Below are 22,267 nucleotides of genomic sequence, written 5' to 3'. Positions count from 1 at the left end.
GCCAGGAGTTCAACTTGATGATCCTTGTGGGTCTCTTCCAACTCAGGCTATTCTATGATCTACCCACATACAGTCATCATCATATCATTAGGAAGGAATTTAATATAGCATACCCTGCATTCTAAGGACACATGGAAATATATATGAAAACATAAGCCAAAGCATGAGTGGCCCAACTATTCATATTAATTCATATTCATATTATCAATCATATTATTGGATCTTTTTCTGTTTTACTTCTCAGTATACCACCAGCACTTATGGATGAAAGTTAGATCATTCAAATCCAATTCATAAGCAATGCTACTGGGAAAAAAAAGCTGAAATATGTATATAGTTTTACCTTCATGATTTGTCTCATGGATTACTCCTGATTCCTTCCATCAAAAAGTTACTTGAATGCTCAAGTCTTTATGGACTCTTCACCAAAGTGTGTAATGTAAAAAAATCTTCCTCACACTAGCTTTAAAGAGCAGCCGAAAACTATGTCAATACTGAACTGAAAAGAGTCCCTGAAATAAGGGGATGTTAGATACTTCTGTTTGGCCTCTGGGAGGACAAGTGCATTGGCTGCAGAGGCTTAAAGCTGACACTTATCATATCGTGCCCACAAATAAAGTAGGCCTGAGATAATGGGGACAGCTAAATAAATATCAGCTTACATAATCAGGATGTACTTTTCAGTCAGTTATTTAACCTATAAGTTACATATATGATCACAAAAATAAAGCCATTTTTATATTATGCAAAGCATAAGTGTGAAAAAAAATAAAAAATATGAATATAGGGCTCTGTGTAATAAAAATGTAAGTTAATGACTAAATATTTTCACAAGAAAAAGAGTGTAGTAAAAAGGAAAAAGCATTAAAAAAAAAGTCATCAGAAATCATGAGCTCTAATAATTAAATTATATGGATCAATTTATTAAAATAACTATGTGGTTCAAACAAGGTAACTGCAGCATAGAAACAAAACTAGTATATTTCCAAAAATTGTCATTTGAGCCTCAAATATCTCCTTCCTGTAAACTGTCACAGGCAATCTAGTCAGCATGCCCTTGCTAACCTACACAGGACACTAACTGCTGCATCCATAAGCTGTCCTCTGGGTTAGGTTTTGAAACAAATGACTAGAGAACTATGTTTTATATGAAAGCTAGAGAATCAAGATGTTATTTCTGTGTTTTTAAGTAAGTATTACTGTACTAATGACTGAGAACTTTCAGCTGGTAGCAAAGGTAATTTTTAAGGGAACATAAATGAGTTGTACCTTTAACTGCAGTTAGTCCATCGTTTCTCACCAGATACTTCTACCATCAAAAGCACAATGGTTTAGGCAACTAAGAATCTCTTCATTTCTAGAAACTAAGATCTGGGTAATTTTAGAAGACATGCTAAGTTTTTGGGTTGCAGAGCTATTTTTAATAACAGCCAAAGCATTATTAATCTCATTCTCCGATGCTTTTTATTTAGAAAACAATGCATGCAAATCACTCATGTATGTTTTTGTTTGTTTCTAACACAGCAAGTAACTTCCCAACCCTGACAGTGATTGTCCAATTAAAGCTTCCTGATGATTTGATTGCTGCTAATTTAATGTTAGACTAGCTCTGCCTGGTTACGAGTGAAGGCCTTACTCTTGTAAATCAGGGCCTCAGTGGCTACAGCAGAGCTCCCTGTGGGAACAGGGTGTGCTCACATGGCCTGTGCTGCAGCCTTGAGACTTCACAAATGCTCTGAAGGGCCACACTGAGAAGGGGAGAAAAAAAAATCAATTAAAAAAAACAAACAACACATGGAACCAATTAATGGGATTAATAGTACTGTCAGGCACTGAGGCAGTACAAAGAAAGAGCAGGAAGCTCAAGGGCCGTATGAACTCAGGGCCCTGCTGTGAGAGCTCCTAAACCAAATGAGACCTGTAAGAACCAGAGGAGCCTGCAGTCTTCGTGCAGATAAACAAGACAGATAAAGGAAGGTGAAACACAAGCACCAAATAATACATGTGAGCAGTGCAGCAGGACAACAGTTGCACAAGCAGGAACAGAAGCCAGATAATGGAACTCCATTTCAATACCCTACCTACTGGGTGCTTTTATTTCCTCTCCTGACTCTTTAAGTTCTTTGGTGTTTAAGCAAATGTTAAGTGGATCTTCATTTTTGACAACTTCATTCTTCTAATCTTTCCTCTATTACCATAGGAAAACACAGAAGAAAATACCTTGAGTTTCGTATTTACTTTTGTTCCTTTTTCATCCCTGCTATCCTTTTCTTTCAGGTATTCTTGCATCACGGGATAAGAAATCTTGGTTTAATCTGATGCCCCAGTAATGTATTCTTCTCCTTGTGCATCTCTCATTTGTTCCATGTTGGTAAGTCTCCATTCAGCCTTCATCTCCAAAAAGATTCACCATCCTTATGCTTCTCAGACTACAGGCATTATTATCTACAGATGTTATTCTGAACCAGGGCGCACTTAGAAGGAGCTCTGAAATTTGATTTTTTTTCTTTCTAGGGGCTCTCGTTCATGCAAAAGTACATGTCTTAACAAGACACTCAATAAGTTGCAGCCTGCATTCTCTCCAAGGTTAGTCCTGAACAGAGTTCATCCTCAGAGCAGTTATGGATGATGCTTCATGATGGCAGACCCAGAGGGATTTCTGCATGTGCAAACTGTGTCCTTGTCCTCAGCTTGTGTGTTCCTGGGCATCTCTACTTTGTTCTGATTAGAACAGTAGCGAAAAGAATCTTTAAAATACTTAGGAAGTGCAGAAAAGAACTTAAGGACCTTAAAGGATCATTCCAAATTCCTTTGAGATAGATATCTGATCAGAGAATTCTCCACAATCACCAGATTACTCTTCCATTCATACAAATGTCAACAGAGATGCAGTGCTTACCAAATTGTAGTGCAATGCAATCTTGATGAAGGAGTTCATGGCACAGCAGCCAGTGATAATATAAGTGCTAAAGGCACCTTTAACAAACAGCCTGGCAAATCTATACCCAAGCAGTAAAAGTCTGAGTCAGACACTGCAAAACATGCACATTTCTTCAGATGAGAAGAAGTTATACGTTCTTCTATTTACCTCTCAACAACCACAAACACCAGTACCTTTCTTACAAAGAAAAAACAAAAAAAGCACAGATTCCATATAACTGTAGAGAACAATATTATTAGAAACAAATAGAAAAGAAAAATGTGTTGGCAATGCAGCATTAATCTTTGTATCCCATCCCCTTCCATTTCACATTCAGTGTTATTCACATGGTTCTTTTCCTCCTACTTCATTAGGCTGTCTTCACTAATTATTATTAGGGAATTCAATTCCCTCTGCTGCTCCTTCTCAGACAGGACTGGACCGGGTTCCGTGACATTCTCCTCACCTATGAGGAACTGCACCTTTAAAAGTCAACAGCAATATGAAGCTAACTTAAGCACATAAGCTTGTGGTACACAGGACTGAGCAGTTATTTAAACTCAGGGAGTGATACAGAAATCACTTATGCCCATCACGGCTTGTTGCTGCAGAGGAAGGCAGCTGCGCTTCTTTTTGCCCTCACTCTCTGGCCATGCATTTTTTCTCTCCTGAGCCGTCAGTTCACTCCTCATCAGCCCACAGGCTGAGCCACCAAGCTAAACCAACAGAACCCTTTTCACTTTGCAGACTTCCTTTTCTTCCATTTCAACTTCCCAGACAGGACAGCTGTAGAATCAGACAGCCACCAGTGCTCATACTGGTGAGAGCACGTACTGGGCAACCAGGGCTGAAGACACAGGACCTGCAGCAGTTGGCTATTAGATCAGCTTCAGAACCTGTGGTTCTGAGTGTGAAACTACAAGAGTAAAACAAGTATGAGGGGAGGAAAGATTTAATTAAAAAGACTCACAGCTGAAAAGACCTAAACTCTCATGATTCTTGTCCCAGAAACCAGCTCCTCCAGAAGCCAACAAAAGAGCTTGATAAGCTTATTGTTCCAGCTACTATAGAGAAATCTGGTGTGTGAATAGAGTGATTTTACTCATTGAATTTCACAGAGAGCTGGCAAAAAGCAGAGAGAGAAAGAATCCTTCGTTTAAGTACACAAGAAGGTAGCAATTTCCACTCTCTATATGGACAGAAATTTTGCAAGAGGTGACTGATATAAAAGTCTTCTACTTAAGGAAAAGCAAGTTCACACGTTCTTAATTTTGTATGGGCATTTCCTATAACCGTAGCACATTTTCTCACACTGCTATTTGAATTTACCTTTAAAACTGAAGTGTTTCACTGGAAACTGTATGTTTAATTCAAAAATTAACTTGAATTTTATGTGAATAAGGAAAGAAAAGTGCCCAAAATAACAGAAGAGCAAAACAAGAGGGACATTGTAACTTCAGCCTAAGGACTCTCCCTGAACACTTATGGCTGGAACTAAAAATAGCTATTCAGTGAAAAGGAGTAGCCAGAAGAGAAATTAACACAGCGTGGCATAGGATACCTGACACAAAAGTTAAGGCCATCAAAAATGTGTCTGTTGCAATCCTTTTAAAAAGGTATTACCCTCTACACTGAGAGCAGATGTGGATGCTTGTGTGGCATTGGTAAAGACATAAAGAGCACAATCACCTGAAACACATCCTTACCTACATCACAGAATTAAATTTTTGTTCCTCCTGTCAAATGAGAGCTGCTTTTCACAACTTTCACTGATTACTCAAGCAGTACAATGCCTCCATCAAGAGAGAAACATTTTCCTACCACAGTTCTATTTCAAAGTGATTTTGCTTCCAGCTAGGTTTTAACTATTTCTCATGGTTTCAGGTAGAAAAGCATCATCTCTCAGCAGAGAAGATATCTCTCTCTCACATTTCACAGCTAGGAGAATAAGAAAAGTGTGCATATGTACAAGAATGAGAACAGAAAATAACAGAAAATAACCTCGTTTTTATCTGAATATTACAGACAATAAGAGGTTTGTGTAGTCTTTGTTCCATTTAAGTTTAAGTTGGTGAACATAAAAATGCATGAAGTCATATTCCTTTATCCAGACATAAAGTACATCTCTTACTCATACAAAAGAACATATGCTTTAAAAAAAAAAAAAAAAAAGTTAAAAAAAAAATCACAAAGCAAATCACAATAACAAATTATCAGTCTTTTTTTTTTTTTAATTATTCCTTTTTTGTGTCTGCAAAACCAAAAGGTAAAAGGAAACTGAGGGTATATAGGGGGAATTTCAGAATGGAAATGCAGATAACAGAATATGCTAGAACATAACAACAAGACAAAACTGCAGAAGAATAGCAAAGAGAGGCGATAATGAGGAAAAAAAAAACAAAACATTTGGCTGCTGGAGGACTGGACATTCAGTGAAAGGATGCGGATATAAACAAGACAGAAAATGGGAAGGACAGAGTGGGAAGAAAAGACGTTGAAAAAAGACAGAGCGCTGATTAGACCTTCAAAATAAGAGCCAAACTGTAATAGAACATGATGTTACAATGCTCTTGAATATTATGTTCCTAACTCATTTATTTTAATGCTTCAGTTTACAAAGTAACACTTTCTTTTTTTAGAAGAAACAAACACTAAGAGCCAGCATCCTTCTAGGTGTGTCTGTTGAGTCAACGTCAAAATAAAGAAGCTAACTAAGAAACCCACTTGCTCTGTAAAGTGAAGAGGCAAATCACATGTAGTAGGAGTTCCATCTCAGGTACTGGCTGCCCAACCCTTTTAGAATTGTACTCCCCCTCAGAATCTCCAAAGCAGCCAGAAGGCTGACAGTGCTCACTCTCTGGTATGAATAGCATCTAGCACACTTGGAAAAGTGTAAGTTAGTAACTACAAAGAGTACATTAGAAAGAAATTAAAGTCTGAGTTAAGGCCATTAAAGTTTTTTATTTAATATTTGACATTTACATTTGTCCTTTGTACCAAGAGATTGGATTAATCAAAAGAATCAAAACAGTTGAAGAGCTTACTTCAGGTTTAATTAACACCATGCACTAAATATCATCCAAAACTTGGAAGAGACTTCACAATGTAATAAAAAGCAAAGAAAAAAGAGCAGTTATAATAGGCTTATTTTGATCCAGGCTGACTCATTACTATAGAGATTGCCAGAAAAAAAATCCAAACCCATCATTGTTCCCTTGCATGTCCTAGAGTGCAGATATTAGACTCATTTTATTTTAAACACGAACATCTACTAGCTCTAGACCTTAGCACTGAGCAGGTAGGCTCCACAGGGACTTGATGGTGAGCAACTCAGTTGAGAACTATTCCTCAGTTTCCCAGCTATTTTATTTTTATGGCAAGATAGTTATGCCTTCTGCACCCCATCTAAAGAAACAAAGTAATTGTCATGTTACAGGTTTAAAAACATTAAAAGCTAGCATAACAAAATGAAACTATTAAGCATCCTCCGTTTTATAATTTCATATTTTAGATACAAGTTTTCACATTTGATTATTACTGTTAGACAAATAATTTAACTCTGACTTAATAATTTAAATCAGATTAAATCATTTAATAATGATTTCTTTGGGTATCTTGTGTCCAAAAGAATTTTTTTAAGCAAATAAGAAAGCTCCTATTTCCCTTTTGGTAAAGCAATGTTTTGGAAACAAGGTTTCTGTGATTATTGTGTATGTTTGTGACCACACCTCTACCTGTGACCTCTTTCACTATCTATTTCCAATATTTTTTAAGGCTTTGACTAATTTCAGTATTTCTCAAAGATACAGACATCACAAAAATGCAAGTTCTTTCAAATGTTAGGAGATTATCTAGTGGAGTAGAAGGAGCAAAACGTATCATCTCATGCAAGGCAGACCTCTTTTCTTAAACCCTGTTCCACAGGAGAGAAGAATTATGCATGTCTCATCCACAGGAAGATTTCTGACATCTGTTGCACCTTAACGGTCACAGAACTCAAGCAAAAACCAAAAACCAAAGGTCATAAAACTGTTTGTTAATGGGAAAGGGTCTGCTTATCATTTCCATTATGGTTTTTGACTTGTTTTCCCTTAAAGACAACTTTACCAAGACAACTAGTTGAAGGCATAGCGAACGCTCTGAAAAACAAAGGACTTCTCTGCGTCATTTTTTCCATTTGACTTTCATTCTCCTTTCTTTTACTTCAGTGCACATCAAGGCTACTATAAAGTTCTACTGCAGCAGACAACAACAAAAAAAAACGTAATTAAAATTTACCTACAATCCTCCAGCCCCAACATGGGTAGCAATGAGGCATTTCCAGACCAATGCTAGCTTCCATACATCCTTTGAAAAACAGCAAACATTGGCTCCTCTGAAAGACGGAGGGACTGCTGGGCTGAAACAATGCCACTAGTTAACCAGGTAGTACTTCAAATTATGCTCATCATGTCTAGGTACTGAAAAACTTGGTCTTTCAAAAGCTTCGTCTAAATTGCTCAAACTGAATGCTTCTCTGGGTAATTTCACATCATCCAGAATACAGACTCTACCATCCTAGGGACAGAATCCAACCAATTAAGCATAACATCAACATAAAATAAAAGATAATTTGAGCAAGTTCAAAAGAAAACAACTGTGTGAAAGCATCCCTATCCATCACATCACAGATACTGTACCTTAAAAAATACTTTGGTATTGTGAGAAATCTTAAACCGGTAACTGAGACACTGAAGTTGACTGTCCCTACATTTGTACTTTTAAGAACTGAGGGCAAATGTTCCTGCAGAAGATGGCCTATACTCCAAAATTCACTCCCAACTTTGACTAATTCGGTCACAAGGTGCACTATAAGTAGTGTAATTCACCAAGCAGGTGCACTAGGGTATGTTAAGGCTTAAGTTTAAGCTAGAAACATAGCTACTTTATTAAAATTAAATAATAAAAGTTGGTGGACAATATACACTAATAGTAATAATCCATTTAGGGGAAAAAAAAAAAGTTTCCTATTGTATTTGATTCAGGAATTTTGTCTGCTAAAAGAAAACAAGGTAAGTGTGATCATGTGAACACAATCTTTATGGTGTTTAGAATTAATTATATTTCTAAGCCCACGTTACTTTGAGAAAAATCCTTAAGTATGTTTACTTTGAGAAGTTATTTTGGTGTTTTATAACTCAAATTACAGTTTCCTGGTTTGCATAACAACAATATACCTGCTTGATTCTTTTTAGCTGCAGTTCTATAAATAAGAAAACTCCCAAACACTAAATTTATCTCGGAGCTCTTGAAGATTTATTACAAGCTGTTCTTAAGAGTGCTGATCCAGCTTTCAAATTCGTAGAAACTGTCAGGTTGCCCAAATGAGAACACAACCAAATGCCAAAGAGATGCAGTTGCACAGAAGTCTATATGTATAGATACTCACAGGCATTACAATTATTCATTGAGATTATTAGCACAAGAAAAGAATTTGTTGGATTGGATGCTTGAAATGCAAAGTGGGTCAATACTTCACTCAGACAGAAATGAGTGGGTGCAGATTCTGAATACTCTGTCCCAGCCAATTTTAGGCACATACCTCCTGTTCACATTTTAGAAAGATGGAAAAAAACAACAGTGAACCTTCATCACAGAAACAATTCAGATTTAGAATTCTTTTTACATTCCAAGACTCAAACGGAAAATAAATAAATAAAGCCAGGCAGTGCTATGCTAAGCGTTGCCACAAACATCACAGAAGAGAGGTGTTTCTAAGGGGCATTCCTCAAATCTAAACTAGGTGTCTGACCACAGTGTTCCCAGATGCCAATAAACTTTTACAGGAGATGTCTAAACTTTCAAAGTGGAAAAAAGAACAACAAAAAGAAAAAAACATACACACACACAACAGGATAGATAAGTCAGTTCCTGAAACCTAACAGAATCTGACAGAATTTAGAGGGTCAGTTTAAAAGCTTACTGTCAGTACTAATAACACCTGCATGGCCTAGGTCATCTAGAAGTTGACCTATAGGTTCACGGAGAATTTTACCTGCAAAAAAACTTTCAGCACCTGTAAAATGAAATGGCAGCTAAGTAGCAATTCTGAAAAAAATAAATAAATTCAGGACCTACATTCAACAGAGGGAGATAGGGCTGAAGTATCTAAGCTGTTTCTCAATCTGTCTTAAGTCCTAAAATTGACACAGTCTCAGATGTACACACTAGTTCCCACCCACATTCCTTCCCACCTTTAAGCCATAAATAAGAATTTAACTAGTAAAAATGCTTGGAGTCAAGTGAATGTGTGTGTTACCATTCATAGCTGACTGGATAGGACTTCCTACTATCTGTTAACAGGTTCTGGTAGTCAGCAGGAGACTGATGCTTGCTGAGTCAGCCTCTGCTCATTAATTCGTTCCCCAGAAGGTTACTCCCACCTTTCTTTTAGAGATAGAAACAACTTTTTTTAACAAAAGGAGGGCCTATAGTCTTCTTGCACCTCACATGCCAGTACTTCTCTTGAACACTTTCACAGCAAGATAATTCAAGTGTCAAATCATACAAAAATTTGGTGAAGAAATAAAAGTGTACTCATCTGTATATACAGCATGAGCTGAAGGTGAAAAAAGATGAAGTCCAAAAGAACAGATGCTCTTAGGTAGATACTGCTGGTTAATGAAGTACACAAAGCCCTTATGATGGTAAGAGAAGGCCACAAACACAGGCCAGAGAGGAGAGAAGATACACTAGCAGAAGAAGAGCGAGCAACTGGAATAGAATGACCAATGGGCAACTAATTGCATGCACGACCCTTGACTATAATGCAGGGGAATTACACCTCATCATCAGAAAGCCACCTAGTACTCCAGCCATCAGCTCGCTGTGCAGAATAGTCTTAATTAAGATCTGTGGTATTAAGTCCTCCTGATCCCTGCCCGTTCATTTCTGCAGGTATGCAATATGGTCTGATTACACACCGCCATCCCTGCCTTCACCTCAGAAAGCCTCCATGTTCGCTCTCCACTTTCTTCTTTCCTGTGATTGCCCTCAATTTCACAATGTTATTGTATGCGCTCCTTAAAACGTTGGCTTGAAGCATATATTGAGCAATTACAGTCACAACCTGCTCAGCAAATAACACGGCAGAAAATTGAATCCATGTCTACTCTGTTCTGACTTGGTATTAGAAAATTAGCACTCACTGCCAAACAAAAACAACAACAACAAAAAAAAGATGGCTGTCATCTATGACAACTGGTGATTAATTAGCATCAAAAACACAAGTGGCGTAAGAAAATGCTGGCTGCTTCTGAATGAAAGACTAACATAGGTCTCTCATCATATCAGAACTTTTACAGACATGAAAAAATGATGTGCTGACTGTGAACACATGGTATTCTTGTTACACCACGATGCATATATAATAGAAATACTAATATAGAGCATAAGCTTGACCCTATGCATAGTTTTTGATCAATTCCTGTCAACTTCAAAAACACATACCCCTCAGTAAGTGGAAGACAAGATCAAGCACAGGTTGTAGATCTTCAAAAACTGTTGAGAATAAAAAGTACATCACCAAAATGAAATAAGACAAGTAGATCTTAAATGGATAATAAAGAAGTGATAGAGATAAGAATTATGATCACTTTCTTCCTAGTGTTATGGACTACAGTAACTTTCGACAGCTATGCAAATGCTACCGCTTTGTATCCACTCCCTAGTTAGTATTTGTGTGTGCAAAATTCACCTAGACCCAAAAAATCGCTTCCTGGTGCCCAGGAGCACCTGTGGACGGTCTGCAAGGTTTAAGGGATGTGAACAGCTTTCCACAGACTCTTTCAATCACAACGAAATCCCTATATCATAGCGACGAGTGAAGTATTTTGCAATGTATGAAATGCTATAACAAATACAACTTCTTCATTTTTTTTCTCTGCCGTTGATAGCTAAAGCATCATACTATTACCACAATAGAAATTAGCATCGTACACTACTGAGAAACTAGGTTGAAACATAAAAAAGTGATGTCAAGTCGTCTGAATTTTAATGTGTAAAACAATGTGTTAGCTAATGAAAATTTAGAAGAAAGTGACAGCTGTCAAGGCCCAACTCCTCGACAACCGTGAGGCACTTAACTCCCACCAAAAGAAGCAGGAGTCAGTTACCTACACAGACCTAGCAACTGCCTTGACTGGAACAGGCTTTTGTTCAGAAATTGAACTGCACAAATGTTTCAGTTCCTGTGAATTCTCGGGCTAGAAAAACCACCAACTGTTCCCTAGTACCCAGTTACAGTTCGATCAAATAGGATTTTATTCATTGCAAAATGAAAACATCTAACACCTCTGACACTGAAGCAATGTAATGTGTCGTACTAGCCTCAGTCCACGCAAAATATAAAAACTGACCATCAGCAAACGGTTAAAAAAAATAATTCACCTCTGTTATTCAGGCTGACAAAGGCTACCCAAAGCTTGTACTGATGACCAGATAGCCACCACACTATACTCTCAGAACCTACAAAGCAGAATAAAAGAGATCTCATATGTAGCGAGCTTGACTAAGAGCAAGTTGAATAGCAAGAAAGGGAGACTCGTGTCTCGGGATAACACTGCCAGAGTAGAATAATGTATGTGCATTTAGATTAAAAATCGTATGAGAAACAGGACGATGAAATGCTAATAGGCATGATTGCTCTAGTACCCTTTTAAATTCCAAGTATTCACAGCTCATGCACAGAAATAGTAAAATATGCACATCTGTGCATCTCCAGACCCAAGCGGGTGCCTCTCCGTAACACCAAGCAAAACCTGGAGCAGAAGGAAGGTTCCCAAGCGTACGCCTGCGGATAAAACCGCCCGGAGAGCCGCCGGCCACAGAGTTTTTTGTAGGACAGCCGAGTCCCGAGGGCGGGCTCCCCGGCCAGCAGCAGCCCTCCGGCTCTCTCCCTCCCGGCCGCGTCCCCGGGCTGGGCTGGGAGCGGCACCTGCCCCTCCGGCCCCGCCGCCACACGGCACAGGGGGAGCCGGGCTGCGGGGCGCGGCGGAGGGGCGCGGGGGCACGGCGCGGAGCAGGGCAGGGCAGGGCAGGGGGCCGGGGGGAGCCCGCCTCACCTCGAAGAGGGGCCCGATCTTGTTCTTCTCCAGGTAGGCTTGGATCCTGGTCTGCTGGTGAGACGCCATCAAGAGCTCCGGAGGCGGGGGCTGGAGCTCCTCTCCCCCGGCGGCGGCGGCGGCTGCGGTCCCTCCGGCTGCTCCCGGCTCGCTCCCCGCGCCGCCCAAGGGCTGCCCGAAGTCCCGGGGCCGGGGCTAACTCCGCTACCCGGCAGCAAGGGGGGGGGCAGCCGGGCGCCAGCCGCCCGCTCCGCCGGGCTGGAGGCGGCGGCGGCGGGCTCAGCCCCCTCAGGGAGCCGCGGGCAGGCGCTGCCTGGAGCGGAGCATGGTGCAGGGAGGGGACGAGCTGCAAAGGCGGCCCCCGAGCTGTGTGTGCGGTGCGTGTGCGAGCGTGTGAAGGGTGTGAGTGTGTGCGTGTGTGTGTGTGCCCGCCTGGCAGCGCCTTGGTTACGGGCACAGCCGCGGCTGGAGCTGCCGCCCTCGCCACAGCGCCGCTCCCTCAGCCAGCGGCCGGGGGCTCCGGGCAGCGCCGCGGCGTTGGGCGCCCGTTGACGGCCGGGCTCCGGCGAGAAAAGAGGGGCGGGAGGCGGGGGCTGCCCTGCCCTGCCCGGCCCTGCTCTACCCAGCCCTGCCCAGCCCAGCCCGGCCGTGCCCTGCCCGCTCCCCGGCTCAAAGTTCAGCCCTGAGGGGCTTGAACGCAGCGCCCAAACTTGGGCTACCTCAGAGCGGGCGGTGGGCTTGCAGGGGGGCAGCCAGCGCTTTTCCTGCGTTTTTAAATTGTGTTTCAACCTTAAAACGTTACCTTTCTCGTGATCCTGTTGAAATTCCCAATTTGTGGCTGCGAGCATCTTAATAAAATAGTTCAGGTACCTCAGTAGTTGCTCACTGGTCACGGGTCGTGTCAAGTCTTACCCAGTAGCCAAGGGCTGGTGGAGTAAATGAGAAATTTCTAGCTGGCTTTGCAGAGTAGTGAGTTAATGGCTACATCAGGATTTATTCCTTCTCCACTTGAAGTAATTAGTTCCCCCACCTTTTCCACAAGCAGGGTCTTAAACAGCTTTTTGTGTTATTATTTCTCTTTAGAGAAGAACAAACAGAAATATTCTTTTCAGGATTTGACACCCTGCAGTAACTGTTTCTGCTGTACCAACATTCACCTGTTTTTCCTAAAAATAAATAAATAAATAAAATGCACATCTCATATTTTCATGAGAATTTTTTAAAAGCTCTACACAGCTTTGAAGAATGCTCAGGTATTGGAGGTATTGGGAGCATTCCGCACATCTGCTGAATCAGGCTGCCCGCTCCCAGTCAAGCTGTGCTCTGCGAATACAAGAGGACAAGGTTCTCCTGATTCAGAAACTGTTAAAGAAGGATGAATTTTGTCAGGAGTCAAAAGATCATGAGTTCTGCTCCCACATTGACTGTTGTTTGACTTCAAAGACCTCTTAACTGACCTAAAACTTGTGCCTCTACCTAGAAGGAGGTCAGGTGTAAGTCTGTTATATAGACACATTGCTGCATACCCTGTAACATAAGCAAAAGCTTGTAGAATCCTTTAACAGCTTTGCTGGAACACGCTCAGTTTCACTATTCATCCCAGTGAGGCAGAGCTTTTGTCTTCTTTGGTACTAGGAAGGATTGCCCTTTTTGTATTTGGATTTCTAATCTGCTGTTAGCGAGTCTTCTAAAATTCATATCAGCTCAAAGTTTTAGCATATTGTCTCCACTGAAGTACAGCTACCTTGGCTGGTGCTAAGCGAGTTTAATCAGTCTAATGAGGATCATACAATTATAAGGGTAATTGCCAGTGATGCAGGTTCTCTATAATGGCTCTAATGATTCCCATCAGATGAGGATGTTTGTAAAATTTCACAAGTCTCACCATAACCCAGACTGCTCCAATAGATAAAAGTCTCCCACTTTGCAAAATGATGCCTCCCTCCCACGATCCAAAAATGAGAACATATGTTTCCACAGCCCTACACAGCCTGACTTTTCAAAGCAGCAGTGCTTCTGGACCTGCTGAGACCTGACCGCACCAGGACCTGCAAACTCTACAGAGGCCAATAAGAGACATAAAAAAAAAAAAAAAAAGAAAAGAAAAAGAAACGAGACTATCTGCAATACAAGTAGGAAAGAGGACTTACTAAAAGAGATTTTAAAGACAACTTAACTGTCTACAGTTGCACGTTGTACAATTAGATAGAACCCAAGATCTCAGTGTTAAAATTTAAGGTTTTGTTATTGTTGTTGTTCATTTCAGTGTTTTGTTTCTTTTTCACAGAACCACAGAATGGCTGAGGCTGAAAAGGACCCCTGGAGGTCTTCTGGTCCACACCCTGTGCTCAAACAGGGCTGTCCAGACCTAAGTGCTTCTACCTATGTCCAGAAGGCTTTTGACCATCTCCAAAGATGGATCTTTCTGATACCGTTTGTAATTTTTTTGGTGATTTTATTTCCCTAGACATTTTTCCTCTCTAAACTGTCCCCCGAACATATAATCCAGACTTTCTAGGTGGCTTGGGAAACACACTAACAATCCTGCTGTGGTGGGAAATCTTCTAAAGCAAAATGCAGAATTAGCTTTCCAAACAGACACACCCTCATAAATCCACATTTTCCCATAACACTTAACTGTTATCCTCTGATATGGATTAGGCACTTCAGTTAGGCAGTTCCTTACCAAGAGCTTCATGTTACTGTTCTCTTGTGGAAAGTCACCTGCAGCTCTCTAACAGAAAGTTCTGAGTGCTGAAGTATGGGAGTACAGGTATCTCCTGCAGAGAGCACAGGCTCAGTGACATGACAAAGTAGGAAAAGAAACTTCACTGTTAGCGTTTTTTACTTTTTTTCAAAGAGAGCACTAAAACTGTTGGTAGATTAAAGATACGCCACACTAAGACAGCTATCAATAAATGTCCGTGATTCACAAATAAACACAAGAGTCAGGGTATGTCCCTTTTGTCTTCTTGGTTTATTTTAAAATAGATATTAACACAGGTCTTTTAAGTATGAACTTTCATTTTAATATTGAAGCATCAGATTTTTTTAAAAAACAACCACCTCCTGGATTAAAATTAATATAAATTTATGCATGTCCCTATCAGTTCTCAGCAATTTTTTTGCACGTGCAACTCAACACTCAATTACTTTACAGCCCAGTTGTGGAATATAGTCTCTGTATTGTGCTATCCTATGATCCTTAGATATAAAAAATGGGTATGTGTGTAATTTTAAGATGCTTATGATGACTCTTTTCAGTTTTCATCCTTTGGCTGCACCTATAATATCTGAGATCCAGACATATTAACTATCGTATTTGGTTGTTTTCTCATCATTCTCTTTGCTCACCAAAGGGAGAAAAGTACAGTCACATTGACATGTTTTGGTAGGTTCTTTTTGTTTTGATAAGTTTAGTTCAAGTAGAGTATGGTTCCATTAAGTAATTCCATAGTATTCTATGTAATTCCTTTCCATCCATTTTTCAGGAATAAGATTTCTGCAGTTCAAACACTGAACAATGAATTTTCAAAGTTATGGTCACTTGCAGTACCCATTGGAGTTAAAATGCCCAAGCTTCACCTAAAATAAAGTTGTTTTTCAGGAGAGTCAGAGCTGCCACTGCATAAAACAAAAGGAAACCAATGACTTTGCTGTCTCTAAAGGTACTCTGTGGGTCACAAATACCCATTGCCAAGTCAACAATTTTCTTTCTCCTGGCTAAAATTTGATCTGCATGCCCTGTAGGAAGATTATTTTTTGAGATGGCATCTGAAGTGCAAGATACCTTAATATCTAAGAGAAAGTTATAGTAGCAATATATGAATTCATTGCAGGCCTTTACATGGCTTTGTAGTTCCCTGAGCTTTTTATGCTTCAACTATCAAAATTGTCACTGGAAATTCCTTAACAAAGCTTTCAAAAACAATTAGTAAAAAAGAAAACAACTAGCAGGCACATTAAAAGATACAGTGCTCCTCAAAAACCTGGTTATATTTTCTTGATAAAGCTTTCAATATGTCAATTTTTCTTTGAATGTTAAAACTGTAACAAAGAGTTCTTCCATTTCTGTGTCCTGCTTCTATTGAGTTTGATATTCTGTGCAAAGTCATTATCTACTTCATGAAGAGGAAAGAGAGCCATTAGTCAACAGCTGACTAAATATAGCTCTTACAGTATGTTTGTATTTAAAATATGAAGCTGAAATTACCTTCAGGAAAATAAAAATCCCTCAGTTCCCGCACCTTATACACGAGTCATTATTTTTTATTGCTAAAGCACAGCCTGGGAACTTTACATACCCTTGTTGTAAAAAATTTCTAAAACAGCTTACACACACACTGGCTGAATATTGCAGTGCTTCAAGCTGTTTAAAATAATGGAGGTCTAGCAGTTCCTGACCTAGAAAGCTGTCATCTAGCTTTTTATTTAGTTATTCCTCTAAAAATGGATCTGCTTAGATAGTATGTTGTCAAAAGAAATTGAAGCATCTTAGTTTGTTGTACTGAAATATCCAATTTGCCTTTTATCCCACATCAAGTTAGCAGACAGAACTGGGAATAACGTCACTGGAAGGGTCATGCTGATGATTTTGTATACCTAATCTTGTTTGGTGCATTTGTTTAAACCTGTTCAGTAAAGGATAATATCCCTAATGAGCTATCCCTATCCCTATCAGCTTGAGTTTATACAACCTTGAATGTATGTCCTATGTTTTTATATTCACTGCAAGATAAGAGCCATACAACTTCAAAATCTGGACTAGGCTCAGGCTTATTGTAAAAACAAGGTTTCCTTTGCTTTATCACTCTCCCAGAGCATTAAACCTCTCTAAGTGTTGGATATTTTGTCCATTACATATTGTGATCTTGGCAACAAACACTCAGCCTCTGCAATAAAACATTCCTACTCCCTGCAGAACTGGAACCCATGGGAACTTGCTTGCATTATTCTCAGGCTCTCAATAAGGATAAGAACAAACCACTAGAAAATCCTGGATTCGTAAACCCACACTGTGCTTTAGGAGGATGAGTGACTATCTCTTTGATTCCTCTTAGTGTCAGATGTATTGTGTAATTTCTTTTCATTCTTCATATTCACCTTCCTGCTTCCAATACCAGGTTTAGGAACACTCTTCTCTCATTCTATTTGGAGACAAATGCATCTAAACTTCAAAAAAATAGTTAACATCCTATTACTAATGCAACCATTAATAGAAATCACTATTATTTCAAGTCATGATTGCCACTTGCATCCATTTTTAGCATGTTTATAATTGTTTTCCTTCTGGTTGGCTACACATAATCGTAACACGTTAATAAAAGGAATAGTAGCCCTGCATATAAGAACACAAATCATACAGCAGGACCTGACTGCACATGTTAAGCATGGAGTGGTTTGGGTTGGAAGGGACCTTAGAGATCATCTTGTTACACCCCCCCACTGCCATGGGCAGGGATGCCAAAATGTGAAATGTGTTCCAAGGACAGATCTGCTCCAAGATCTCACAGTTCAAGTGCAGAAGACTATGGACAGGCACTGTAAGGAAGCCAGTTTACAACTACAAGGCAGCCTGCTAAGCAGAGCTCTCATCATAAAAAAGGATAGGCCAGGGCCATATTCAGCAACACTAACACTCAGGGACTCAAATAATTAATTAAAAGATTTATAACACCAGATTACAGTTACAGTCCTCTTCCTTCCAGAGGGATACAAAGAATAATTTAATTAAATACTAGTGACTAAGAGTGTAAAATATAGTTCTTAAAACTATGTTCCTTTCCCTTGTGCTCCATGGCTCTATCACGCAGGCCACAGGAGCATCTCTCTCTTCATTCATCTCTGTCATTCCGGTAGCGTGGATGACAGCGAGGAGTAAAGCTAGATCTTTTGGCACGTACTGCTGTCCCAAGAGTCTGATCCATTTCATCGGCCGGTGAGAGCGGTAACTCTCATATTGTGCAAACCAGCCACTAGAGGGGAATAAAGAGTCACACTCTGCTGCGGTGGGTTACACCGCTCATTGCTGTGCAGGCAGGAGCCCAGGCGTCTCCACGAACAAGCTCTGTACCTGTGGCAGCTCACTGCTTCGTGTCAGCTTCCGTTTGTGCATGCATGTTGTACCCAGCAGGGCTTACTTAAGGGTCCATAAACCTGGAGTATATTCGTATACTCACTGCATAATTATTAGAAATGCTTGTACTGCTAACTATCCTAATTACTTGCTGTGGTAACCTCATGTTTGCTCTGAACCACAAGCATTTCACCATATCTTTTTTAGCTTGATGCATGTAAATCAGGTTGTCTTGTTTAAAGATAGACACATTTCAAGTGCTTTGCCAGATGATGATCTTTTCAATGGTAGATGGGGGGGGGTACTGGGGAAGAGGGGCAACAGAAGAGAACGGTCACAGCAAGGAGTGCGGTTAAGCCTTAGCATCCTGTCAGAGGTACAACGCTCCAGCAAGCTGTTGAAAGCAGGTAAGGCTAATAAGTAAAGCTGTTAAAGGGTGTAGCAGTGCAGAAGCTAATTTAGACAGAGGAAGCTTAGGACAACTAGTTTTTAGGCGATTGAATTAGCTTTTGTGTATACAACTTGGACTTCTCTGCTCTTCACCACACAAGTTTATGCTAGTCAAGGATTATCCTCATTCATCAGGAATCCCTAAAGAACATAGCTAAGAATGAACAGGGTTATGCTCAATGAGCATACCAGTAATGTCAGCTTCCAAAATTAAAAAAAAAAAAAAAAAAGACTCTAAGCCACAATCACCTTACAATAAACTTTAAACCTTTATATTTCACAGTTTCAAGGGCTTTGGGCCACCCCTCATTCTGTTTCCCACTCCCTGACACAAAGATATGATCTCTAGGAACTCATTTTTTTTTTCCTGCAGTGAAAGCAAAGATTCTGTTGTAGCCATTTGACTGTAGGAACTAGAGGCAGGAAAAAAAAAAAAAAAAAAAAAGGCATTAAACATAAAAGGAGTAATGGTAAAGAATATATGACTTGGCAACACTGCTCTATCCTCTTTTCCAGGCTTAATGGAGCTGGATTTGAAGACAATACCCAGGGACAGGAGCTTAAAACTTGAAAATTTACTAACCTAAAGATTGCTATCTTCACGCAAAAATCCAAAGAGATATTACTTGCTTTTCAGTGAGACGGAGGCTAGCAATGATCCCATCTTAATTTCCTGTAGTAGGAAGCTTAGCAACCATTCTGTAATAATATCTCATTCTTAGGTGATTACTGCTAATGCTTGCAGGGATGTGAAATTAGAGGAAGTCCTTGAAATATTAATGCCAATGCCCATTACAGTCCTTGAAGAGGAGGACAAGGACTTTGGACTGAATGTGCCATTGAATGCTTGCCCTTGGCAGCGTTGCAGCCATCACACACGCAGCTGATTCTTTCTAAAGGGGGAAAATTCTTGGCTGAGGATCCATCCCCTTGGGTTTATTTCTCATGGAAAATGCTGGACGCAAGGTGACATCATCATGGATGATTTGCTTAATTGGAAAGAGAGACTGAGATTTCTGCTATTCTACAACTGTCTAATTTTACAAACTTTTAACTGATTATTCTAAAGCAACATGAGTGCAGATCTTCATACACTACTGCCTTGACAATGAGTTGCATTTTCCACCTGATACACCAAATCTTAGCCATGCAGCTGTCTCCCCTGGCAATTATGAACTTTGAGCATTTAAAAGAATATGCATTACAATATGAACATACATCAGAGAATTAGCAGAAAGGTAATTGAATTTGTCTCCCATCCCAAAACAGAAGAAAAAGCTTGGCTTGTGATTAGCAACATAACATCCCTAATAACATTTTAAAATGTAGGATTAATTTTCCAGCAGTTGATAAAGCAATTTACATTTCATAAGCTTCATTGTCCTAAACAATTTTGAAATAAAGGATTATCTTCTGTAGCAAAATTGAAAGGCTTATTTGGAGACTAGGTTACCTATGTGCCTGAGCCTTTTTATGAAAAGAAGTGTCTGGTTATTTTGCTGGAAACTTTTTTCATGCAAATACAGGAATGTATTATCTGTTTTATAGAAATATATTAGGTACGGTCATTGTCTTATCAGGAAATGTAAATTCCAAACTAAGTTTAAAAGTATAATATATGGGTGGGTACCCACTTTCCCTCAAAATAATGAAGCATGCAAATATAGGCCATGCATATTATAGAAACACTAATTCAGTGCTTATGAACAACACTTCAATTAAAAATTAATTGTATTTTCAAGTGTTCTAGGAGTTGAGATTTTAATATTTTACTAATTGTTGGCTGACCTTTAAATCTTGTTAGTAGAGTGTTAGCATGAATCGGGCCCCAGTTGTTCTATTCCAGTTGCATTTGTGGACTGAGTCGTGAATGGTTTGTTCTGTGGGAACTGCCTGTGCCAAATGACGCATGTGAAATTATAGAGTATTTTTGATAATGTAGTATAGAAATTCAGCATAGTGGCTTTCTTTGCAACCAGAACTATTTTCTAATTGTTAGGTAAGCATTAATACATGGCTTAAAAGCTGTAATTTATAGGCTTTAGTACATTATCAAAGATAAGCATAAGAAATTTTTTACATTTGTCTGGCTTTTAAGGCTTGTTTGGCTAATGCTGTAGGAGAGAAAGGTTTTTCAAAAAGAAATAGGGTACTCACAATTGTGCATTTACATGAGGACTTTTTGATGACATCTGAACTATGGTATGGAAGCAAACAAACAAAAAAAATAATTGAGAGAAGCATAGAGAAATAAGGGGTTGGAAAACTATTAAAGGAGGAAATTATGCAAGTATCTACAAAACTAACAAGAACAGTAGGAGTGAGCAAAATGCTAGGGTCATGCAGTGTACAACAGATTTGTTCTCTGAAGGATCTGGAAAGGGTCACAGACCAGGTGTGAGGGTTCATTAGAAAATGATATCAAGCTCCCTATACTATTCTATACTGTCAGATTTGCCAAAATAACAAAGTAAACAACATGTTTTTCTACTTATGCCAAAGAAGAGGCAATACAATTCCAAGAGTTTTTGGATCATACCTGTAAGACTGAACATATACCTTTAACTTTAGTGGGATCGGTATTGGGTTCACATACCATTTACTTATAAAGGGTAAACAGAATAGAAAGCCCAAAGCTTTGACAAGAATTTTGAAAAGTTATATTTCAAAGAACAGATATAAATTGATTGCCAGATTTGTTGGTGCAGCCTTTTTTCTTAAGTAGCAACATGCTGCACTTGAGAAAAGATGCTTGAACGAACAGTCTGTTCAAAATGGAAAAAATACAAGAAAGATAACAGCATTGTCTGTTATCTCCAACAGACTGTGAGCATGTACACAGGTTGCTATTATTGAGCTTTAGATAAAATATACCATTTTTTTGACAATATATATTTTGAAATATATATATATATATATATGAAACAATACAACATTTTGAAAGGTTTGGAGAATCACTTTGAATTATTGGGAATCAAGTCAGTTGTAAACATTCTCCCAAATAATTAATCCATAAGCCCATTCAGGAACCCAATACCCCTTTCCCTCAAGGGCTTTTCTGATTTCTTTTCTCTTTATTCCACTTCTTATTTATCATTCACGACTCCTTAAAAAAGACGTTCAAAATAGATGAGCGCATTATCTATCAGAGTAGATAAGTACATTATCTCCTTCACTGTTTATTAATAAGGATGCTCTGCAAATTCAATGTGAGTCGGGGAAAAAAAGAGAACAAAGATATTGGGTTTTGTTCTCTCTGTGTACGTCATACAGAACAATCCAGATGTTCATTGACAACAAATAACATCTCTCTTGTCCTACTTTGCACTGAAAAGGCCTCTGAAATGCCACATTTTTCTTTACACCCATTTCTTCAGCATAATTGAAGCATTCCTCCTGCTGAAGTTTTTTTGTTTACCCCAGGATCTACACTTACTACTCTCATGTCAGGTGCTAATATGGGTTCTAAGGATAGGAATCTCAGTTTTTGAGAATTTAGGGTGTGTTTTGGCCTCCTCATCTATGTTTGCTGAAACACGAAGTAAGGTTACTTTTGCTAAAGGCCGCAAACCTGATATTTCAGTTCAATTATAAAGAAGATAACCAAGTTCAGTACAACTTTGAATCACATTAAAATATAGTACCTTAGCATTTTGTCTTCTGTCTCCACCATTGGTAAGATCTTGCTTCAAGAAATCACCATTTTAGTCTTTCTACTCA

At 39.3% G+C, this 22,267-nt stretch overlaps 1 protein-coding gene across 6 annotated transcripts in view; it reads right to left on the bottom strand.

Annotated features, from left to right (window-relative positions):
• C2H8orf34 (chromosome 2 C8orf34 homolog) overlaps nucleotides 1-12,598 on the bottom strand; it is a 188,309-nt gene extending 175,711 nt beyond the window's left edge. For 4 of the 6 annotated variants that reach the window (XM_068672046.1, XM_068672047.1, XM_068672045.1 and 1 more), the window contains exon 1: nucleotides 12,022-12,598. In XM_068672046.1, the coding sequence (XP_068528147.1) occupies nucleotides 12,022-12,090 (69 nt within the window). In that variant the 5' untranslated portion in view covers nucleotides 12,091-12,598. Of the gene's footprint in view, nucleotides 1-1,269; nucleotides 1,479-12,021 lie in introns of those variants that run through there. The other 2 variants (XM_068672049.1, XM_068672048.1) reach the window with 2 other exon arrangements.
• Nucleotides 12,599-22,267: the final 9,669 nt, after the last annotated feature.

Source organism: Anas acuta, chromosome 2, assembly GCF_963932015.1.
Source record: "Anas acuta chromosome 2, bAnaAcu1.1, whole genome shotgun sequence".
NCBI classification, from domain to species: domain Eukaryota; kingdom Metazoa; phylum Chordata; class Aves; order Anseriformes; family Anatidae; genus Anas; species Anas acuta.
The sequence above is the reverse complement of the archived record's forward strand: the minus strand, read 5'-3'. Positions and strand labels throughout refer to the sequence as shown.